General features: G+C 44.0%; 1 protein-coding gene across 6 annotated transcripts in view; it reads left to right on the top strand.

Moving 5' to 3' along the window:
* The window catches only part of LOC121690379 (coiled-coil domain-containing protein 171), a 25,186-nt gene extending 2,136 nt beyond the window's left edge, over positions 1–23,050 (top strand). For 2 of the 6 annotated variants that reach the window (XM_042070891.1, XM_042070895.1), the window contains exons 2-23: positions 319–463; positions 925–1,099; positions 1,311–1,485; positions 6,594–6,787; positions 10,058–10,204; positions 10,567–10,727; positions 10,927–11,065; positions 11,404–11,515; positions 11,722–11,813; positions 12,647–12,736; positions 13,301–13,480; positions 14,048–14,215; positions 14,492–14,680; positions 14,929–15,538; positions 17,370–17,533; positions 17,777–17,923; positions 18,058–18,243; positions 18,644–18,789; positions 20,475–20,529; positions 20,757–20,888; positions 22,231–22,374; positions 22,685–23,050. In XM_042070891.1, the coding sequence (XP_041926825.1) occupies positions 319–463; positions 925–1,099; positions 1,311–1,485; positions 6,594–6,787; positions 10,058–10,204; positions 10,567–10,727; positions 10,927–11,065; positions 11,404–11,515; positions 11,722–11,813; positions 12,647–12,736; positions 13,301–13,480; positions 14,048–14,215; positions 14,492–14,680; positions 14,929–15,538; positions 17,370–17,533; positions 17,777–17,923; positions 18,058–18,243; positions 18,644–18,789; positions 20,475–20,529; positions 20,757–20,888; positions 22,231–22,374; positions 22,685–22,831 (3,698 nt within the window). In that variant the 3' untranslated portion in view covers positions 22,832–23,050. Of the gene's footprint in view, positions 1–278; positions 464–924; positions 1,100–1,310; positions 1,486–6,593; positions 6,788–10,057; positions 10,205–10,566; positions 10,728–10,926; positions 11,066–11,403; positions 11,516–11,721; positions 11,814–12,646; positions 12,737–13,300; positions 13,481–14,047; positions 14,216–14,491; positions 14,681–14,928; positions 15,539–17,369; positions 17,534–17,776; positions 17,924–18,057; positions 18,244–18,643; positions 18,790–20,474; positions 20,530–20,756; positions 20,889–22,230; positions 22,375–22,684 lie in introns of all 6 variants that reach the window. The other 4 variants (XM_042070896.1, XM_042070894.1, XM_042070892.1 and 1 more) reach the window with 3 other exon arrangements.

The following is a 23,050-nucleotide window of genomic DNA, read 5'->3' as shown; positions in this document are numbered from 1 at the left end:
GATTCCTTCAAGGTAACAGGGTCCGAGATTTGGGCAGTAATGTTTATCATGATCGCACTCACTGCGTGTTTGTAAGACTTAGCAGTCATAGCTTTACTTCGTCAATACTCAGTGTTATCCTTATCAATGTCGTTTAAAAAAGAATGGCAAAAATTGTATGTACAGAATCCGTTGTAGTCAGTTCAAGGTCAAGCGTCACACAAATGCCAGTGATACGGTTACAAACTGCGAAACCCTTACATCTGACTGTGCGTGTGCTATTGGCGTTTTGTTCACAGTCACTTATTTCGTGTCTCCTGATTCCTCTCTGGGATTAAGAGGTTGTGGTCATGCCAGGCGAGGTCGGAGAGAAGGCTCAGGCAGGGGTCCGGGCCAAGCGCAGGGATCCAGGACATAAGGCTGGACTCCGGGCATCTCACCCACGGTCCTCTGCCCAGCTCAACTCCCAGGAGGAGATCGTCAGGTTTGGAAGTGCATTGATTGTTTTGCCGACTGAGTAGAGTGGTTGGTTAGCTACAGCACTGTTGCAAATAACGCAACAGGTATATTCAGCCAAATTTCTCATCTTAAATGATACTTTCATTTAGCTCATTACAGCATCAGTCATGCACCTTTGTGCTTACATTGGTCTACTTAACTAATCACCAACCAGCCAATATTTGGTGAGGTTGATTTCATAAAATGTAACATTACAGAGCAGCATCAGGGTTTTGTATGGCACCTATGTACCAGTTGTTGATAATTGACAATTATCATCATCACATCAGCACATCACACACACATGATATGAGCTAGAAGAGATAGGTTGTAATTAATGGTTATGGTGTGTTGCTTTTTTCCAAAGCAACTTACAGTATATGAACATTATAAATACATTTGAAAAAGCCTGCATTAATGGTACTTGACTTGATTTTCATTTTCTAGGCTAAAGGAGGTGATTGTGGAGTTGGAGTGTGAGCGTGCAAAAGTGCAAGAGTGTGACAGAAGCAAACAAGCATGTCAGAAAGGGGCCAGAGAGTCTGACCCCACTGACCTGAGATGGCGGATCAACCAGCTGGAGGGAGAGAAACTGGAGCTAGGCTCTAAACACAACCAGGAGGTAGGCTAATCAGCCCAGTCAAGAACCACACGAACCAGTCAGTGAAATAAACCCACCTGTACTGCAAGTCAGGAGAGAATCTGCAGAATCTATGAATTCTACATCTCTTGTATAATCTGAAGAACCTGTATATTGATATTGGCCGATATTGATGTAGGCTTTTTCCTCTCCCCGCCTTTGTTCTCTTCTGTTGTCCTCTCTCGGTCCCTAGGTCTCACAGCTGGAGGCTCAGGTTGCTAGGCTACGGGCACAGGTTGAGCGTGGGGAGGCTGTGCGTCAGACACTGGAGTATGACATCGCCGTGGCTACGAGAGACTCAAGCTCAGAGAGGAGCAAAGCAGAGGCCAGGTTGTCTGAATTGCAAAAAGAGAATCAAGAACTCAAAGGTATGTACATATGTGGGTTAATTTGCGTTTGTCACATGCATCCACAGAGTGAATTCAGTGTTTCCCCTAGAAATTTTTCCAGCAGCGGTGCTATTACTTGGGGGGGGGGGGTTGTTGCGCATTTTTTTTTTTTTTATATATATCATACCTTCGTGTTTCTTTTGTGGACATTTTCAGCTTTCTTTTACATTATTGGTTAAAAATGATAGAAGAAAAATTAAATGGCACGACCATTTAATGACCATTAATAATTAAAAGATTATTTACAATTTATTTAAATTTGTCTTAATGGCAAAGGCCACACCCAATCTGCGAGCACTTAATTTTTCTGGGCTTTGAATTGAATTGAATTGTGGGGGGGCCATTAATGCTGACACGCATGCACGTAGCCAGATGCTCTCCTTGTAGTCTAATTCTCAGTCCCAAAACAACAAAACCACGTATAAAAAAGTAAATACTCACTTTTCTTCTACATCACTCCCACAGTTACCATACAACTCACTCACAATTAACTCGAAAAAGACCTAGGCTACTTGATTGAAGTGCGACCGTTCGTCTCACCGTCAAGATAACGCTGAAGTTATGAGAACATGTCTTTCTGATAAGAGAATATAGGCTCCTATATGTCTAATGCCGTAAATGTAGAAAAGGTCTGTTTGTGATAGCCTATTATAGCTAAGTGGACAGAATTTAGGCTATACGTATATGCCAACATATGCTCATATTTCCTTTTAACTATCAGACAGTTTAAACAGGCCTAGACTGTGTTCGCCTAGCTTTCCCATGCAAACATTACATATAGCCCTACGCTAACGTTACAAGTCTAGGCTACAATTAACGTTAAGACCATACACCTTGTAGCACATTGGTTTACTCTATTGCATTACTTACGTTTTAATAATTTGTCCTTGAATGTTGATGGAGGCTCATCTTTGGGAAATCAGCTCTCTGGATAAAATTGTCAGCCGGAGCAAGAGTTCTCAGAGTTGACGACACGGGGGTAAATCCAATCAGCAGAAAGAACCGCATCACAACAGTAGGCTAAATCGCAACAAACTTTTTTCCCCCCATGTTAAATTCATTTCGGTAATCATGAATTGGTTTCTTTTATTTGATATAGGCTAGGAGAGGAGGATGCATGTTTCACATTAGTGTCAATGTGTCAAAGCAGGCTTTGGATCAGAGGAATTGCTCAAGCTTAACATATGGCATAGGCTACAAGCGAATTCACGGCATACAAACAGCTTCGTGATGAAATATAACTAATATCATTTTTTATTGTCACCAGGCCTATAAGTAGGCTATTTATTGTGTAACCTACAAGTGAACGATGACACCATGGGCTACACTGTGGCGGAGCAAGACCCCATCAGTCGGATAGCTAAACAATGTAACCGTGTTCAGAACGTAGGCTAGCCATACGGGCTGCAGACTTGTCTTTGGGCTTGTAATCACCTGACACATCATGCCGCATATATGTCCTGAATAATGAGAGGCTAAGTGCGGATTTGATGCACTTAACTTACTCAAGACTTTCAGAAAACAATTTCGAGATGACGTTGGCCATTGTGCTTTTACAGTGTATTAAGTGAATCTCGTGATATTATGTTGCAGCGGCGCTGAAAATCCAGCGGCGGCGCTGCGCCGCTGTTAAATACATTGTAGGGGAAACACTGGAATTGTTAAATCCCCGCTTAGAATCTATCACACTTTTCTCCACATCTACAGTCCTCATGTTCTTCTGCATCCATTGTTTGCTCACTCACTCATTTATTTGTTGTGCTCAGTGCCGTAGTCACCATAGACATTGGGGGTGACGTGTCCCCCCCCAATATTCAGATATGACCAAAATGCCCCCCCCCCAATATACTGACATAGAAAAATAAATAAAGAAAACGCTATACTACAGGAAGCCAACAAGCACCATCGTCTGAAATGTCATCAAACGTACGTAACGCATATGAGTAACCTAGTGATGGTTCAAGAGAGAGTACACCCCTGAATGGTTTGTCCTGACGGTTTTGCGTTTTTCGTTAGTGGCGTGCGCTATCAAAGGCTTCCATTTACTGCACATACAGCGGTGCGGTAGGCCTGTCAACAATATCGCAAAAGCTACTGGTAGGCCTACAATTCTCAAAAAACTTGTTGGAAAGGTGTAGCACAGGCTAAGGCAAAATTCATTTTTGGACCCGATCAGACTCGAAGGGAATTTTGAAGCATTTTCCATACTGTAGCCTATTATTTTCTCGCAATGATGGCGTAAGTGAAACTTAGTGCCCTTTTAGTTTAAATGATGAATTTGTGCGTGCCCGTGTCAGTCATTTCTTTCACGTCTTTCAACATAAATAATGCATTCATATGCTAGTAGTAATGTCAGAAATTAACTTGTTTATAGGCCTCTTAGTAATGACTGTTGCATCTTGCATGTTACTGTACATTTCACTCAATCGCGCATCCATGCAGGCAAAACGTAGAATTCATGCCAAGTATGGCAACAGCACACAACTTAGGGAAGAACGTTTACAATGCTGGCAGTGATAGCTTACAGTTAATGTGAATCGTGGACAATAATTAAAGAAAGAAATCGCTCCATTCAAATAAATGCTGTAGTATTGTTTCTACATGGCACAAAACGTAATTTCTGTCAGAAACCAGGCTATAATGCATGGGGTAACGTGAGGTGAGTCAGACAGAAGAGGGTCCTGTCTTAATAGCCTATTCCTGAATCATGTCCCTTTCAAACTACATTAAAATTGTGTGTTTAGCCGCCAGTATAATAAAATCAAAACACAAATAAAAAATCGTATTAGGCTATAGGTCCAACCCTATGTAGCCTCTCTAAGCCTTAGTTTTTTAAAATACTCAGGTGTAAGAAATTAGTCAAAGAGCCATTGTATTCTGTGTAATATAGAGGTTAACAAAGATTTTAGAAAGAACTCTAGTTTATAATGTTATAATGTACAATACATTTTGGAGACAAATGGAGTCATAGCTACCCGTATTTTCCGGACTATAAATCACACTTTTTTTCATAGTTTGGCTGGTCCTGCGACTTATAGTCAGGTGCGACTTATATATGAAAAAAAATATATAACTGAACATGTTTTTAAATGTTAATTTATATTAACTGACATGAACCCTACATGAAACATCACAGTCTACAGCCTCGAGAGAGCGCTCTCAAATGCACAAGTCCTGTGCACTTTCAGTCAGAGATTAGTGCTTGCTATGCCTGAAACACGCGTGCATACTTAAATGCTCAAATTATGGCCGGGATTCTATTTATAGCCGGCCCTCAGATTCGGACAAATAAAAGCCAGTATAATTTTGCTTCAATTTAACTCATAAAAGAGCTCTTCTTAATAATTTATATTGTTGGTTGGTTTAATATTGTTGCCAATGAAAAGTCATCATCCTACACCATGAGTCTCCAACACGTTGCTCTCAAGCTACCAGTCGCACGCAGCCCCTTTGAGCTAGAGGCTGAAGCAATAACCTACATTTAAACACAATTGTTGCTGCCATGCATCAGCCTACGAATTTTATAAAAAAAAGTAAATCATGCATAATTTAAAAAAATAACTAAATGTAGGCTATCTTAGACCTCTTTGGCTATATGGAATAAGGTTTCCTTTGCAGCACAGCACACGTTCCATGAGTGAATGAAAGCGGATGCCTTATCTCGCAATAAGCGGATGGAAATCCAGACACTCTTTCAATCATGAAACTTAATGAACCATTGCCATTGATATAGGCCTATGCCGCTCCTATAACGAAAAGTATAGGCCTATGTCTCACAGTAAAACGCAAGAAATAAAGGCCTACACGCCATGGTCCAAATAAAGGTGCTGTGCTTTGCTTTGTGTTTGGGACTTTTTTTAGTATGCTCAATACGTAATAATTTATGCGCAATACCCGCAATCCCGCGCTGAAATGTAGGCCCTGGTTTTAAATGCGCATCTTTTTTTCTCTCGCTCCCTCGGAGGTGGCCAGCGAGCATTTGTTCTGTTGCTTGTGCCTAAATATCGTCCAAAATGCTTGATTGCATTGCATTCTTCACATTTTTAGCTAAATTTTCATGTACCACATCAGCATTTTTGTTCAGTGAATCTTTTGTAAATTGCTTTACAATAGCGTCGGGCCCTTGTCAGCAGCCTTCGGCTTGCCTCTTGCCACTATTCACTCCTTCATCTTCAACATTCCCTGTAGAATTCTCAATATTTTTGGCCTCAATGTGTACAGTTACATAGTCTGTCTGTTCTTAGTCTTGGATTTTGTGAAATAAATTTCTAAATATCACCTGCTTGCTGCAGCTTCGGTCTGCACGTCCTTTTAAAACCGCATCTTTTTCTTTCTCAAGCATTTAATCTGCTGCCGGCTTGTAACTCCACATCATCCAAAATGCTTGATTGCATTGCATTCTCCACATTTTTAGCTAAATTTTCATGTACCACATCAGCATTTTTGTTCAGTGAATTTTTTGTAAATTGCTTTACAATTACCGTCGGGCCTATAGGCCTATTGCCTGGCTTGCCTCAGCTTCGGTCACGTCCTTTTAAAACCGTCTTTTTCTCTATCATGAGTATTTAATCTGCTGCCAGCTTGTGACTCCACATCACCCAAAATGTTCCCAAAAAATCTTGGCTGGGGGGACTTTTTGCATAATGTACCCAGGGGTTCATAATCCATCCATGCCCATGTCCGTCAAAAGTTTGGAATACCCTAATTGACTGAATTAACTAATGACTTGTTTGTGATTTTTAGTCAAATAATATTTCTCCATGGCAGGAAATGTAAAATTCTGTTTGGGGGTCCCCCAGACACCACCACAGATTTGGTCCCCCCCAATGTTGACATCATGACTACGGCCTTGGTTGTGCTTAGTCCTGGCTCTGTAAAGCCATACACTATTTCAGCCTATCCGCTCCGTCTGGCATCTTTTGTCTTGTGTGTCACTGCCTTGGAGTGCTGTGGGTTACAGTATATAAATAAACTTACCCTACCTTACCTATCAACACTTTGCTTTCAGGAGCACTGAAGGAAGGGGTGTCATTTGATTGCCCCTTTGTTGTTGTTATTTTTCATTTTCATATTTGTGTGGCGGGCAGACTTGAATGTGGAACTCTGTCAGACGGCCCAGGACATGCAGAGGGCTCTGGAGATTAGCCGGCAGGCCCGGGAGGAGGACCAGCAGGGCCTCAGTGCGGAGCTCACCGAGAGGGACCAGCTGCTGCTCACGGCCCATGCAGAAAACGACCAGCTCATTGCAGACAAGAACAGACTGCAGGCAATTCTTCAGGTAGTAGTAGTAGGCCTTTATTGTCACATGTGAAAACACATTTTTCCTTATTGTCACTTTATTATCACAGTGAAATTAACTGTCAACCTGTCCATACACAAACATACATACAATATGACAAGGGGGTAGACAGGACAGGAAGACAGGGCATTGAGGGAGAATACAGCATAACATGAGGGGAGGAGAAAAAAGCAGCCCACGGACTATGCTCCTGTGGGGAGTACAGTGTGGGAACAGGACAAATACACCTTAGCAACATAAGCACATAGTCAGTACACTTTACAACAACATGAAAGACACACAAAACTTGCAACGGGGGGGGGGGGGGGGGTGGTAGGTAGGGAGTCCAGTGCAGGCAAGCAGCCATCCGGTCCTGCGGCGCTGGTCACAGACCCGCTTGTCAGACTGGGGGTACAAAGCAACGAAGGCGAGGTATGGGGGTAGTGGGGGGGGGGGGGGTGTGGGGGGGGACTGCATGTCTGTATATATGTTAGGAGTTCATAATGTGTAGGCCTGGAGAGTCGCTCTGCCTGGTATCACAATCTTAGTGCCTCAGTCCGCAGGATTGTCAAAGCGATAACACAGCAAGTTGCTATGGAGACAGCCTTGATCATGTCCCAGACAGAGTCCACAATCAGCAGGTGTCTGTAGGAAGTAGAGAAAGGAACGCAAGAGCGTCTCACTGCAGTGCTCTTCCGGGGGAGTTGTTTTTCCAGCAGTGGCCTTGGCCGAGGCCAGTGCTGGTTAAGGGGGGCCAAAAGCAGATAAGATTGTATTTGTTTGGTCTTGGGGCAGGTAGCCACATTCCAATTTACACGACTACCCTCTTAGTCCATTCTGGTCCAATTGCCGTTGTAAAGCAGTAAGCATTAGGGCTGGGATAAACGATTATTTTTTAAACGATTAATCTAGCGATTATTTTTTCGATGCATCGATTAATCTAACGATTCATTTTTTCAGTCCGATTCAATTTCGATTCGATTATCAATTATTTCCCCATTAATTCACTAATAGCAACTTATACATGTTTATTTACATATCTGAATGAAAAAACATGAATTCTTTAACATTGCAATATATTGTATGTTTATTGCTCTTAAGATTCCAAAATAAAAGACTATACAAGTGCAAAGTGTAATGCATTCTTAGTCAGAGGTAGCATTCAATAAAGTTCAGTAGTATATGTCTAATTGAGTGGCTGTCATTTTAAGACGTTCGTGTGGGAATCCTTGCAATTAATATTAACACAGTTAAAAGGCTGCTGATGTGTGGATGAAATTCATAACGTAGTTAGTTCAAATAATGGTTCGTACTTCTCCTTTGGACAAGCACTTTTCCAATTACATCGGGATTTTGCAAACATTCAGAATCAATAAACTGAGTGTGTGGTGGCCGGTTTTGATTTTGTGGTGCCCAGCCACAGATTAGTCAACGTATGGAAAACACTGAAGGTGTAAAATTAAAAATATTTAGCAGCACACGTTATGCTTGATGAATCGACGCTCATATTTTGCGTCGACGTCATCGATTACGTCGACGCGTTGTCCCAGCCCTAGTAAGCATCTCCATGATGTTATCCAACCTAGTATCCATCAAATCCATCCTGGTATCCATCAAATGCTGGACGGTCCCAGTCTGGGTGCCGACAGCTCTGCCCACTGCTTCAATCATGAAGGGCAGCCTTATGGGACTTTGAACAGCTGTCACCGTTTTTTGAATTCCTCGATAAATCAGGGCAATGCCTAATCCAACCAGCATAAGACCTGTTATCATGGTTCCGAATAGGTAGGTATCTTCAATGTCCTCCACGGAAAGAGCTGCCAGGCACACGAGGTGAGTATGTGCGTGAGTGATTTAAGGAGTGAGCGAGAGCATCAAAAGACTGCAGCAGATAGAGACCCATAGTAACAGCCAAGTAGAACTAAACGTTTCTGACCTTACCGGCGTCCTAGACAACACCCTAATTTACCACCACCCCCCATCCCTCCCCCCAGAAAAAAAAAAAAAAAAGTGGGGAAATAACATTTAAAAATGACTGTCATAAGCATGGAATAAATAACAGGAAATCTATCTCAAAAGATACACATCCTGGAGGATAAAGGATATTTTGGACCGGAATTGCCCCAAAACAATTAAGGGTGGGAACCAGAGACTTTATGGTGTTGACGGGTAGATACAAAAGCTGCTGCATAGCATGTAACATGAAATGTCCTAGCTAGCAGGATGAAGCTAGCAACATGAATGACTGCTAGCATAGTTTTAGTTCCAACCAGAGGTGAAACAAATTGAGCACACCTAGCTGCAAATGAATAATAATCTTTATGTAAATCATTATGTTATTCTGGATTTTAGAAATATCTTTGGGTAGAGTTTTAGCCGGTGGCACATGTTTAAAGCAACACGCCAACTTTTTGGAAAAGTAGCTTATTTGCGTCTACCCCTGAGTTAGAGAAGCGTATACATCCCCTCCTCCCTGGGGAAGATGGCAAATGAGCTAATATCCCAAAAAGTTGGCGTGTTTCTTTAAGCCCTAATTCAGTTGCTTCCATTACTTGCAATTTCCACCGTAGAGATACACATTGGAACATAACTATTTTGTGAAGTATTAGAAACTTGATATTTACAATTGATATAATTATATTATGGGTTGCAAAACTAGGATGGCAGACCGCATATGAGGAAAACGCATCACCCCCTGTTGGACAGTGATGGGATTGCACTGACATTTGCTTCATGGTCGTGGGGCCTAAAATTCTTCCTGCCATAGTATTGCTTTTGACTATAGGAGGATTGCATGATGAATGTATGCTTTACTAATGCATTCCCCACATATTATTGTGCTTGGTGATGCATTAGCATCAACTTGCTAAAGGAGGGATTATCAGTCATAAAAATAAAGTTAACACAGTGAAGTGCATGTTACATATACAGCTGAGCCATAAATCCTATTATATTTTAGCACCTATGTCACTCCATCTATCTCATACTGTTATGCGCTCCCTCTTTCTTTTGCACCATCTGCCTCTCTCTTCCTCTTTTTCCCACTCCCTCTCTCTTTGCCTCTCTCTTCCTCTGTTTCCCACTCTCTCTTTCTCTGCCTCTCTCTTCCTCTGTTTCCCACTCTCTTTCTCTGCCTCTCTCTTCCTCTGTTTCCCTCTCTCTCTCTCTATGCCTCTTCCTCTGTTTCCCTCTCTCTCTCTATGCCTCTCTCTTCCTCTGTTTCCCACTCTCTCTCTCTCTCTCTACCTCTCTCTCTGCCTCTCTCTCTCTCAGGAGCAGGATGACACCCTGCGGCTGCTGAAGGAGAGGATGGATGCGGAGCAGAGTGAGCGAGAGCGTGACCGACGAGGCCTGAGGCAGCAGGCCAGTGAGCTCAGCCATTGCGTGGAGAGAGAGCAGAAACATAGGAAACAGTTGGAGGTGTGTGTGTGTGTGTGTGTGTGAGAGGACATGAGTTAGGGTATGAGCTAATCAGCAATGTGAAGGGGATGTGGTTAGTGCTAGTAGTGATGCTATTAGAAGTTAGTTTCGTTTTTTTAAGATGGAGCCTCTCACCCCAAAAGCAATGACAGCTGCATGACTTGAGACTAACTTTCAGGGGCCTCACAGTGGGTGAAATGAACACCAAAAATCTATGAAAATAATGGTGGTGTTATGTATGTGTGTGTATGTGTGTATGTGTATATTGCTCTCACAGGTAGTTTGTTCTCTCTTGCTGAGAATAGAGAGAAAAACGAGGTGACTAGTTTTAACATGCAGACGGCGTGTGTGTGTGATTGCAGATGAAGCTGAAGACGGCCGAGGCTGCCTTGCAGGCAGAGCGGAGTGTCCAACAAGAAATGACCTTAGGCCTGCAGGTCCTCCGAGAAAAGCTCAAAGAGGCGGAGAGTGCACAGACGCGCGAGAGCCAACGAGCCAATGACATGCATGTCAGACTCGTACAGTATGTTAGATTCTCTGTGTGTTTGAGTGTCGTGTGTGTGCAAGTGAGAGAATTCTTATACTGTTTGTTGTTTGCAAACATTAACAGCAAGAAGGTTTTTGTTGATTATTGAGATCAGTTACATTTGTCATAAAAGTACTTCCTCCCAACCGTGGAAACATTTCTAATTCTTCTGAGTAATGGATGTGGATGTGTGCAGAGTGGAGAAAGAGCACGTGAGCACTACCACGGAGCTGAGAACACTGCTGAAGGAAGAGAAGGCCACCTCCGATCGCCTCATAGAGACCATACAGGAGCAGCAGGGCACGCACACACACACACAAGAGCAGCTGAACGCGGTACACACACTCTCCCTCACACACACACACACACAATCACAATCACATAACATACGTTAAGCATGGGAACTTTTCTTCCAGTTCAGACGGAATCTTTTGACAAATGACGGGTTTCAGAAAAAGGTCACAGGAAGCAGATGAAAACATATAAAGGTCATCTGACTTTCAGTGAGGCTATGTGGCCAACTTGCTTTCTGACTCTCTCTCTCTCTCCCTCTCTCTCTGTGTCTGTGTCTGTATGTGTGTGTCTGTGTCTGTATGTGTGTGCCTGTGTGTCTCTGTGTCTGTATGTGTGTCTGTATGTATGTCTGTATCTGTATGTGTGTCTGTCTGTGTAGGCTGTACAGAGGCAGAAGTGTCTGGAAGAGGTGTATGACGGCGTCCTCACTGACCTTGTGCAGCTGCTGCAGGAGCACAGTCAGCAGGGGGAGACAAACACACACACCACAGGTTACACTTGGATTCTCGGAAACTCTCCAAAGTGTAGAAAAAGGGCTGTGTGTGTGTATTGGGGGGCAGGGGGGAGCAAGTGAGATTATAGAATATATGGGAAGTTTCACAAGGCCTAAAAATGAAACCTTCTTGAAATATCATCATTTATGTCTGTTGGCTTTGTGTTTATGCATTTATGTATACTGTGTGTGTTTGTGCTACAGAAGACTGCAAACCCAGTCCTTCTGTTCTAGTGGATGCCCTCAGAAGAACACTGAGTCACTACCAACACAGCCTGGAGATGGCACAATCACAGGTAGCGCACATACATATTTCTACATAAATAAACACACACACATACGTATACACATGCGTACTTATAGATACATACAGGCATAAATATTTCACAGTACAAAAACATATTTGCCACAGTGGAGAAAGAACTCTAATTCTAACTCTTTCGGGTGTGGAGGGGATATGAATGGAGCATAGCGTTAGTTCAGGCAGGCCACGGAGTCACGCCCAGCAACTTGGCTAACTGCTCATGGAACAGAGGTCGTAATTCGTCCGCCGCTCCGGGCCCTCGAACCCGCCACCTCGACACACACTGGCATGGGAGTCGAACGCTCTAACCACTGGCACAGGCTTCCAACTCAGCGGTTAGAAGCGTTCTTAAGGTTAGGGCTGTGAGGATTTACACGGGCAACTAGCACGCTAGCTCAGTTTGCCTCTGTTACACTCAGCTGACTACCCAGCTGATTGATCAGCTGATCACTCACTCTTATCTTGGTGGGAATTCAGGGTGCCCTATTTAAGCTGCAAGCAGCTTCTCTGCAAGCCTTTTTGCAACCCATCTCCTCCTCATACATCTGACTTCTCAATGCCTAGTTGTTATCATTGATGTCTGGTCTGTTCTGTACCCTATGGGGGCTTTATCTTGCTGCTCTCTCTGCCTTAGGCTTTCCATGTGGTAGGGCAGGGGGCTCCCAGAACAGAGCCATACTGCCAAATGAAACATTATGCATTGCAAATAGTAATTAACTATCTGGACAAAGTGGTCCTGACTGAACTATGTTTAACTATAATTACTGTAACTTAACCTAACTTGTGTGTGTGTGTGTGCATGTGTTTGATTATCTGTTTATTTAGATGCAGCAGACAGAAGAGAGAAATAAAATGCTCTCTCAGGATATCTCACATAAAGATGAAGTCAGCAACACCATGAAGAAAGCATCCCAGGTAAGAATATGTGTGATGCACCCTACAGATGGCTAAAACATCACTTTAAACACTGACAGTAAAATATATCCATGTGGTGTTAATTGATACAAGGTTAATTTGGTCCACCTTTTTACCTTCCTCACTGTCCTTTCTGGGGCAGCCGTGGCCTACTGGTTAGCGCTTCGGACTTGTAACCGGAGGGTTGCCGGTTTGAACCCCGGCCAGTAGGAACGGCTAAAGTGCCCTTGAGCAAGGCACCTAACCCCTCACTGCTCCCCGAGCGCCGCTGTAGCAGGCAGCTCACTGCGCCAGGATTAGTGTGTGCTTCACCTCACTGTGTGTTCACTGTGTGCTGAGTGTGTTTCACTAATTCATTCATTGGGATAAATGCAGAGACCAAATTTCCCTCACAGGATCAAAAGAGTATACATACTTATACTATCTTCTGTCTTCCTCCAACTGTTGTCTTCTTTCTGTCCATCTCTGTTTTGTCTCCCTCCTGCCTCTTCTTTTGTTCTTTCACCTCCTTTCTCTCTTTCATTCTCTCTGCCCCCCCCCCCCCCCACCCTCCTCTCTCTCCAGGAGCATGCTGCGCGTGTGTCTGAGCTGACAGACGAGGTGCAGCGCTTGCGCTCCAACTGCACAGATGCAGCCACCGCAGCAGACAGGGCGCAGTCCCAGCTGCAGGAGCTCAAGCAGCACTGTGCAGACATGCAGGCCCACGTCCACACACTACGGGAGCAGTTCCAGAGAGAGGAGCAGGTACACACACACACACACACACACACACACACACACACACATTTGTCAGGTTTGGCATCAAGGCATCCATGGCCTACTGGTTAAGGAATTGGACTTGTGACCAAAGGGTGGACGGTTCAATCCCTGACTCGTAGGAAAAATGTGGGTGGGGGAAGTGATTGAACAGTGCACTCCCCACATCCACATCCACAGATGAGGTGCCCTTGAGCAAGGCACCTAACCCCCAACTGCTCCCCGGGCGCCAGGATTGCTCCGGGTGTATGTGTGGGCTCTGGGTATGTGTGTGCTCCGAGCTCACCCCTTGGATGGGTAAAATGCAGAGAACAAAGTTCCATATAGGAAAAATAAAGGAAATTAACATTTAAATGAAGTTAAAAGAGCAAAATAAAGCAGTAAAGACTGTAGAACTGAATGGTGATTTGAACAGCCACTGTATGGGAGTATATCAGTCCCAGAGACAGACCACAGTGAGATTGGGCAGCAATTCTTCCCAGCGTGGCAGTCGGCTGCAGTGCTTTAGACCCCGTATAGACATGACTTGTTTGTGTGTGTGTGTGTGTGTGTCAGGAGAAGCTGGCGTTCCTCCACTCCCTCTACCAAAGGCTGGTGGCTGGCTGCGTTCTTATCCAATCCCCTCATGGCCTGCTGAGTAGTTTCTCCTGGGCAGAACTTTGTGCCGTGCTGCAGGATCAGACCGACGTCCTTCTCACCGACCTGCACGCAGCTAAAGAGCAGGTGTGTGATGCATTTGCACCTACCTGTAGGTGGTGTATGACAGAATCTCCTTTCCTCTTCACATACAGTGTCCATAGTTTATGCATGTGTGTGTGAGCTTACAGCTGTAGTCTGTGCAGTGTGTGTGTTTGTGTGTAAGTACAGGTTAATGTACCATATATTACAGAATATCATTTATATGTGTAAGGAGTATGTATAATGATTCTGTGTGTGTGTGTGTCTGTCTGTCTGTCTGTCTGTCTGTCTGTCTGTCTGTCTGTCTGTGTGTGTGTGTAGGTGCTTCACCTGGAGGCTGAGTGTGAGCGTAAGGCACGTTCCCTGCGGGAGCTGCATGAGGCCCATGGCGGAGCGGTGGAGGGCCTCACGGTGCAGCTGCGTCTCCGCGAGCAGAGCTGGCTGGCCCAGAAGGAGGAGCTGCTCAGGCAGCAGAGCAGCCTCACCGACGAGCTCCACCTCAGGACCCAGGTGCGCACACACACACACATACAAAGGCCCTAAATTGAAACACGGGTATTCAAAGTCTTAAATCTTAAGTGTCTGGCCAAACATTGTTCTCATGTCAGAGAAAATATACATATTTACATAAATAGTTTTAAATATGAATATATGTAATCCCTAGCAATTAGAAAGACCCACTACATTGCTTATATCACTTGTAAAGTACAATGTTTTTATTGACAATTAGCATTTCTGTGTGTATGTGTGTGTGTCAGGAGCTGCGGCATGAGGTAGACGCGTCCAAGGAGCGCATGTGTGCAGTCGAGCGGGAAAAGGCCTCTGCGGCGACGCGTGCTGCTGACCTCCGGGAGCGTCTCCGGGCGTCCGATGGCCTGTCCTCGGCTCTGCTCCGGGGCGCCGCCCTGCTGTCCGGCTGCCTGTGCCCTCTCCTGCGCCGCGTCCGCGACCTCACCCGGCAGAAGCGCGTGTTGACCGCCCGCCTGGACGCCCACACCAAGCTGGAGCGCGAGGTCCAGGCCATACTGCGGGCGCTGTCCAGCACGGGTCAGGAGGAGAAAACACACACGCAAACGTGCAATCCCACACCTGAGGCGGAGGCGCGCACGCAGCGGAGGGGCGTGTGGGGGTTCCGGTGTGCGGTCATCGGGGTGCTGGCCGCCCAGAGGTTCCGGGCACTCGGCAGAAGCTCACGCGTGTGTTTCGCGGCCGACAACCCGTACGGAGAGGGGGCAGTGCGCGTGAGCGTGTGTGAGCCCGAGGGCAGGAGGAAGAGGAAGGATGGGGAGAGAGGGACGGAGGAGTGGACGTGGACCCAGAGCTCTGCACTGAAGACGCTCATCTTAACCGGCACAGAGGATTGCACAGGTGACATACGCTTCCCCTCACAAACAGTCATACACATCTACTAACCTTAGAGGGACTCGTAGTATTGGACTTCTTTCATATTAAAAGACACACACACTCACACTATTTTTGTTATGTCTCCTTATAAATAGGGATGCACGATATATCGGCGGCCGATATATTATTAGCCGATAAGTGAAAAAATGAAAATATTATTATCGGTCCGATAACAGAATTCTGGCCGATATTTTTTTTAAAGTCCTAGGCCTACGTAAGGTATTTCACCACTCTAACAAAATCTGTGGATATGCGTTCATTTGGGAATCTGTGCATCTCAAAATCCTCTCGTGAATGATCCGCCATTTAACCTTAACAGAGCGGAGCTCAGCCCTATCTAGAGCCGTCTTGTGCTGGTGTGTTTGCACTGTACCGCGCTGGTCGGGGAAACAAATAAACAAACTCGTTAGTGGGACGAGTACATAAGTAGGCCTAGTTCTAAGTTGTGTTTTAGTATTATATTTGCATTACTTTAGCTTGGGTTTTGTATTATTACCTAGAAATATGCTAACCATTTGTGCTTCAGTTCCAGACAGGTCATCATAACAAGTTATTAAAACCTTCGGGGCTAACTCCTTTCATTTCTGCTGCAGCAGGTTGTGCGCAACAGAGTAGACGGACATAAGATACAGTCTGAGGAGTTGCAGCTTTATTCATAGCTTTATTTGAGTTGAAACTAAACCTAAGTTTCCCTCACAAACTGATTTGGTCGCTATACTGTAGCTTATTCCAAGCTGAGCTGTTTATGAGTGTTTAGTCCTAAATGAAAACGATTCAAACTCTCTTGCCACTCACTCGCAATTCACTGACGTCAGGTTCACTTAAAGGAGCCACACATACTGTAGGGCTAGGCTACTGTTATGTTGTTGACTGCCTTACTATTGAGGACTATTATGAGTTCTGTCCATCATTTGGTGGTAGGTAAAATTACTGCAATAAAATTATGCTTATTAAATGCTTTCCCCAAATCACTTTTCACAATTTTTTTTTCAAGAGTAATATTATCAGTTATCGTATCGGTATCGGCCACAACAAACCAATAAATATCAGTTATCGTTATCGGCCCTAAAATTCCATATCGGTGCATCTCTACTTATAAATGTAATAATTATGATTAATAATAATATATTTGATTTATTTCATGGTACCTTTCAGAGCACCTAAGGTCACCTTGCAAAATCAGTAAAACATACATTAACATTAGAATATAAAATAAGCAAGTTGTGAGTTTTAAGAGCAGTTTTAAATTGAATTGAATTGAAGTGAGTGGGGAAGTGAGTTCCATTATGTGGGTGCAGCCTTGCGTACACCTGATGTTTGTAAGGGCCAGTAATCCTGCTGTAGGGCCAGTAATCCTGTTGTAGATGACCGTAAGGGAACAGGGGGGAGTGTACGTCTGTAGGAGTTCTGTGATAGGGGGGAGATTATGGAGAGAAATGTCATTAGTTAGATTGATCCATTGAGATATGGGGAGCCATTGTAGTTGGATCAACTGGAGCGTGACATGATGAGAGGATATTTAGCAGGTGATGATGTGTGCAGCAAAGTTTTAAAAGTTGGAGTGGATATGAGTTTATTTGGGGTGCCTGTCAAAGATTATATCAGGGAGTTGAGAAACACCTCAGTGGTGTCTTGCATAGTAGAGTAGGATTGCGACAATTAATCAATTAGGTATTTAATTAATCGACAACTTTTTGGCAATCAGTTAATCGGTTTAAGTACCTTGTTCTCTCTCTGTGTGTGTGTGTGTGTGTGTGTGTGTGTGTGTGTGTGTGTGTGTGTGTGTGGCATTCAGACATGGGTAGTAAGTTTTCCAGGTTACTGGAGAGGCTGGCTGCTGACAGTGACGGTTGCTATGGTTGTTACACGGAGAGGGGCTCGTTGTCAAGACAGCTGGCACAAGGACTCTACCGACTCAGAAAGACTCAGCCCATTTCAGCTAACCAGTACAACAGCAAGGTAAAGCTACATATGTACACATTAAGAATGCACTGATATTAAATGCTTTTTTCAGGAATATTGACAATTTTGAAGGAGAAAAAAGTAAAATGTGAAATAAATATATGAATATGTGATATTGTGTATGTGATTGTTTCTTGTTTATGTACTTGTGTATGTATGTGTGTCTTATCGTGTGTGTGTGTCTGTGTGTGTGTGTCTGTCTGTCTGTGTGTGTGTGTGTGTGTGTGTGTGTGTGTGTAGACTGTGGTATCCTCCCTTCAGCAGCACATCCTGGGCTTCACACAGCGCCTGCATGCAGCCGAGGTGGAGCGCAGGAACATGCGCATGGAGCTCACCCAGCTCCGCCGCCAGCCACTCATCCCCCCACCCCAGGACCCCAAACACACTGTAGGTGCCTCACACAGTGCCTGACAGGAAAAAGCCACAGAACCAACATACACAGAATACTGTATGTACTGTATATTAATGAAGAGTGGCGTGTGTGTGCGTGCCTGCGTGTGTGTTTGTGTGTGTGTGTGTAGGCGTGTGTGCCAGCGGCACATCTGGAGGAGCTCCTGTGTGAGCTGAGTGCGGCGCTCCAACGAGAGCAGCAGGCTCAGGAGCTGCTCCACCAGCAGGCCCAGCAGCTACAGGAGCTGGGCCTCAGCATGGAGCTGCACGCCGGGGACCAGCAGGAGAAGGACCGCACACTCACTATGGCCGTGAAGGTACAGAACACGCTCCACGCCCAACACACAGCTACAGGCTAGCACAAGAGGGATGGCACACTCAATTTGGCTATCAACAGACACACACACACACACACGTAGAAGCATGTACAGTTAGAGGAGCTGGGCCTCAGCATAGAGCTGCACGTGGGGACCAGCGGTCTCCGAGCGATCTCTTCCTGTCTTTCTCTCCCTTGACATTCAGATGGCTTTATTAGCATGCAAACACAATACAGAACACATTACAAAACCATAAAAACATCCATGTACAATATGTATGTACAGTGTGTGTATGTATATAGTGTGTACAGGTGTATATGTATGTAGTGTGTACAGGTGTATATGTATGTAGTGTGTACGTGTATACACGTATAGAACCATGTCCTTGTGTGTCCCTCAGAGCCTGTCGGAGTGTAAGGCCGAGCTGCACAGGAAGGACCAGTCTCTGCGTCAGTTGGGCAAACACCTGAGCCAAGCCCGGCAGGACAAACAAGAGTTGCAGCAGAGCATATGCACGGCAGAGAACGCACTCCGCATGGCGGTCAAGTAAGAGACTCATGCCTACACACACACACACACACACACACACACACACACACACACACACACACACACACACACACACACACACACACACCCATAGGGCTCTAATTTGAATGGTGCACGATGCAACATGTCAATGATGTGCTGCCCCCTGCAGGTCACACCCAAACATTGTTAGATGTCAGTCGTTCCTACGTCAGGCCTTCCTAACGGGATGTTAGAACCTACAATCTTTTATTCTACTGCAGGTGGCACAGACCTCCTGTCTGGCAGGGCCGAGCGTCTTCCTTATTTGACATCAAACCTTTACCCCTAACTTAAGTTTTTAGGCGGATTATGTCTTACATGCTAAAAATGATAAAAATGCAGTACAGCATATTATTATGATGGGCATTTGCATAGAACTGTAGACTTTTACAGCACACATGGCCCACTTTTGTGCACCACCCACAACAATATATATTGGTATTATTTTTGGCATTGGCAATAAAACGGAAGTGATGTGTGTTGTGATAGACATTTCATCAGTAGCAAGAAGAACATTTCTTAATAGAACCTTCGATAGTTTTATTAAAATGCATGGCATTCTAACCAGCAGGAAAGCTCATAATGGAACAAGTAAACTTCAGATCTATAAATACACTTCAAGTGCTCTCCCTTCTTGGCTCAGGAACTGCCCCTCATGACCCCATTCCTTGATCATATTACGTACAATGAGTGACACACAATTTCAACACAATAAAAGCAGGCTTGTTTGGTTGCATCATGTGATCAACTAGCATTGGACAAAGATTGAGTGGATGAGGAGGAGATGGATTTACAGGCAGCTGATAACATAACAAGTGTTCACTATTTGTCATGTTATTAAGTCACATGGGTAACTGAAGGGTACATGGATGTGTTGCAGCACTAAAGAAGATTTGTTCTCAGGGTCCCCCTACAGTTGAGAAGCGCAATAATAAAGGAACTAAATGTGCGTCTTTGCAACAAACAACTTAACTCCCATACAATCTAGAGTATATACATTCTCTTCATAGCTTTCGTGTCCTGAACAAAGTTGCTGATGTCAAGATCCCATCCCACATAAAGACATTTTGATTAGTTAATAGTCTGAATTCAAATCAGTTTTAAGATTTAATTAGCACTTGTTTGCAAACTTTATGATAAAATAGTTTGATCATAAATACAATAGTATCCATATAGCCGTAAAGTGCACATGCAATGCATTACTAATGAAGGTAACATTTGACACATACAAATAAAATTCTGAAAACCATGTGCCTGGCTGGTAACATTTTCTACTAGCCACTTTGGCTATATGCCAAATGAAACCTTGTTGAGCTTGGTAATGATCAACGACTATCGATATAGACTGATGAATCATTTTATTGTGATATATATTTTTCAGCCATATGGCCCAGGCATAGTAGCATAGTATTATTGCGTGGCCATAAGTAGTCCATACTACGGCTTCAAATTAGTGCCCATAGTCTCTCTTACTCACTCATTTTTAATCACTCATTCTCTGTCCCTCACTCTCACTCTCTCTTGCTCACTCTCGCTCTCTCGCTTATTCTCTCTTGCTCACTTTCTCTCTCATGCACACACACACAGCCATTCTTGCACATACAGATATCCATATTGTCACATCAGCATGTATTTATGCTTTTTAAAATGTTTGGTTTCAGAACGAAGGATTCCTTGGCCAGCTATATGAAGTCAGTCGAGAGTAGTCTTAAAGAGGTGAGGACTCAGCTAAAACTAAGAAATGCTGTTACTCACATGCTTAATGATGCTCTTGATTTTGACCTGAATCATATTCTCTCTCTGTCTGTCTGTCTCTCTGTTTCTCTCTCTTTCCCTCTCTCTCTCTCTCTCTCTCTCTCTCTCTCTCTCTCTCTCTCTCTCTCTCTCTCTCTCTCTCTCTCTCTCTCTCTCTCTCTCTCTCTCTCTCTCTCTCTCTCTCTCAGGTGAAGGAGCGTATTGTGCTCCACAGCCCCACCCTCTCCCCACGGGACATTATCTGGCATGTACCCAACATGCACTTGGAGATGCCAGGTCCCGAGAGACTTATGGGCGGGCCAGAGGTGGCAACTTGCCAGGTGTGTGTGTGTGTGTGTGTGTGTGTGGGGGGCACACAGAATATTTATGTCACGTCAATATGCAGTCTGTCATGATGACCCTGCAAACCCATAGCCATGTTCCACTGTGTGCACTAATTGGTCGTCAGATTGGAGGATCCGGATGGATTTCTGTCTAATGAAACAGACCTATGAAACAGGCCAATGCATAATGGCCACTTAACCCTTAGAACCCGATTGATGCAAAGTGCAAAAAAAAAATGACGTATCATGTATATTGATCCTTCTGGCTTATAAAAACAGACGAAGTGACCTGCAAAATACGTCATGTACACAAACCAACGCTGCATACCCATTACGTCTCGTACATCCTTCTGGGTTATAAAACAGATGAAGTGAACAGATGAAGTGAAAATAATAACTTCATATAGCTGGACTTACCCCATGTTTTTGTCTGTTTTTGAGGCAAAGCATGTTTATAATCCAACGCTATCGTGTGCTTCTCTATGGCAAAGCATATTCATAATCCGTTTTTGAGATCCTAGCAAATTCCTGCATGGCATCCAATTCAAGGCTCCCATTGCATCCCAATTTGTTCAACAAAGAAACACCTTTTTTGCCTCTACTTTGTTCATGGCAATGCAGTATAATGTTGTTGTAGAGAATCATTATGAGTGCAGACACCATAGGAACACACAGGCTAACACGCAAACTCGGGTCAAGTCAGGTCAGATCAGTTCGTGTCACAGATATGGAGCGCAGAAAGGTAATTTTTCATCACTAAATAAAAAAATGCCATTTATTTCTGTAAGGCGCACACCACATATGTCTGTAAATTGCTCAGCCCCAGAGAATCCCTCCACCATGGCAATGATATTGCCAGATTCAGGACAGTCAGCTCTACACACACATATAAGGCAAGTCGAGCTGCCAGCTTGCAGTGGTGAGATACATGTCAAAATATACTAATTTTTATAATACGCTTTTTGTATTTTTATTATTTACAAATCAAAATTAAATCAATGCAAGTATTAATACATTAAATTGTGGCAGCATAGGGTAGCCTTTGGGTAGCAACACCCAAATTTGCAAATTTATAGCATGTGTGTATGGCACTTACAGTACAATGACCAGGATAAATCCTTCTAACTAAAGGTAGTGAAAATGCCCTTAAAACAGTCTAGGGTTCTAAGGGTTAAATAAAATGTCTTAAAATAACTCACAAAAATATGTTTTACAGTGGTGATTATATTTTTACAGTGATAATTATGAAACCGAGTGCACTAAAAATGAAAAATGATTAAGCTTGAAGTAATCTTTAAACAATGTGCATGTTCTTGATTATGTTTGTGTGTGTGTGTAGGGTGTTGTGAGCAGTTTTGCAGAGGTGTACCAGCTGTTGTGCAGTAAGCTGGTGTGTGTGGAGAGAGAGCTGAAGTCACGGCACTCACACATCTCTGCCCTCAAGGAGGAGCTACACAACGCCTGCCTCCGAGAGAAAAGCCCTGTGGGTCACACACTCCCCTCACATCTGTCTGCCTGTCTGTCAATCTGTCCATCTGTCTGCCTGTCTGTCAATCAATCTGTCAATCTGTCTGCCTTCTGTCTATCGGTCATTCTATCACAACAAACATGTATTTTTCCCTTATTCAGTGTTATTGTAAACATAAATATTGCATAATACAATAATACTTGTCAGTGTTAGTAGCTCTGAAGCACCTGTTTACATACCTAGGCTTAGTGCTGGTTATAACTCCTCTGTTCTGGTCACATGACCTGGGCGGGGCCTGACGTAAACCCTTTCCTCTCTGGCTCAGGTGACCGCTGTTCCTGACCCCCCTGTAGTAGCCAGTGGCCCACCTGAGGAGGCGGGCCATTACGGACCGCTACCTGTCAAAGCCACCTCCACCTCTCAGAAGAGCACTGCTCGGCCAGGGAAGAAGTTGTCCAAAAAACACCTGTAAAGAACCGGCTAGCCAACCTACCGACCAAACTAACAGATCAGACTCATGAACAGAAAGCTGAAACTCTAACTGATGAACAGAAAGCTGAAACTCTAACTGATTTTCCTAGGAGACTGAGATTGTTTAAAAAAAATTTTTAAAAAAACTTTTGATATTATAAAGTGTTTTTGTACAATCAAAGTTGTTAGTGCATCTGCATTAAAATAAGCTGTGAGCTGT

The sequence above is a fragment of the Alosa sapidissima genome, chromosome 18, assembly GCF_018492685.1.
Source record: "Alosa sapidissima isolate fAloSap1 chromosome 18, fAloSap1.pri, whole genome shotgun sequence".
Taxonomy (NCBI): domain Eukaryota; kingdom Metazoa; phylum Chordata; class Actinopteri; order Clupeiformes; family Clupeidae; genus Alosa; species Alosa sapidissima.
The sequence above is the reverse complement of the archived record's forward strand: the minus strand, read 5'-3'. Positions and strand labels throughout refer to the sequence as shown.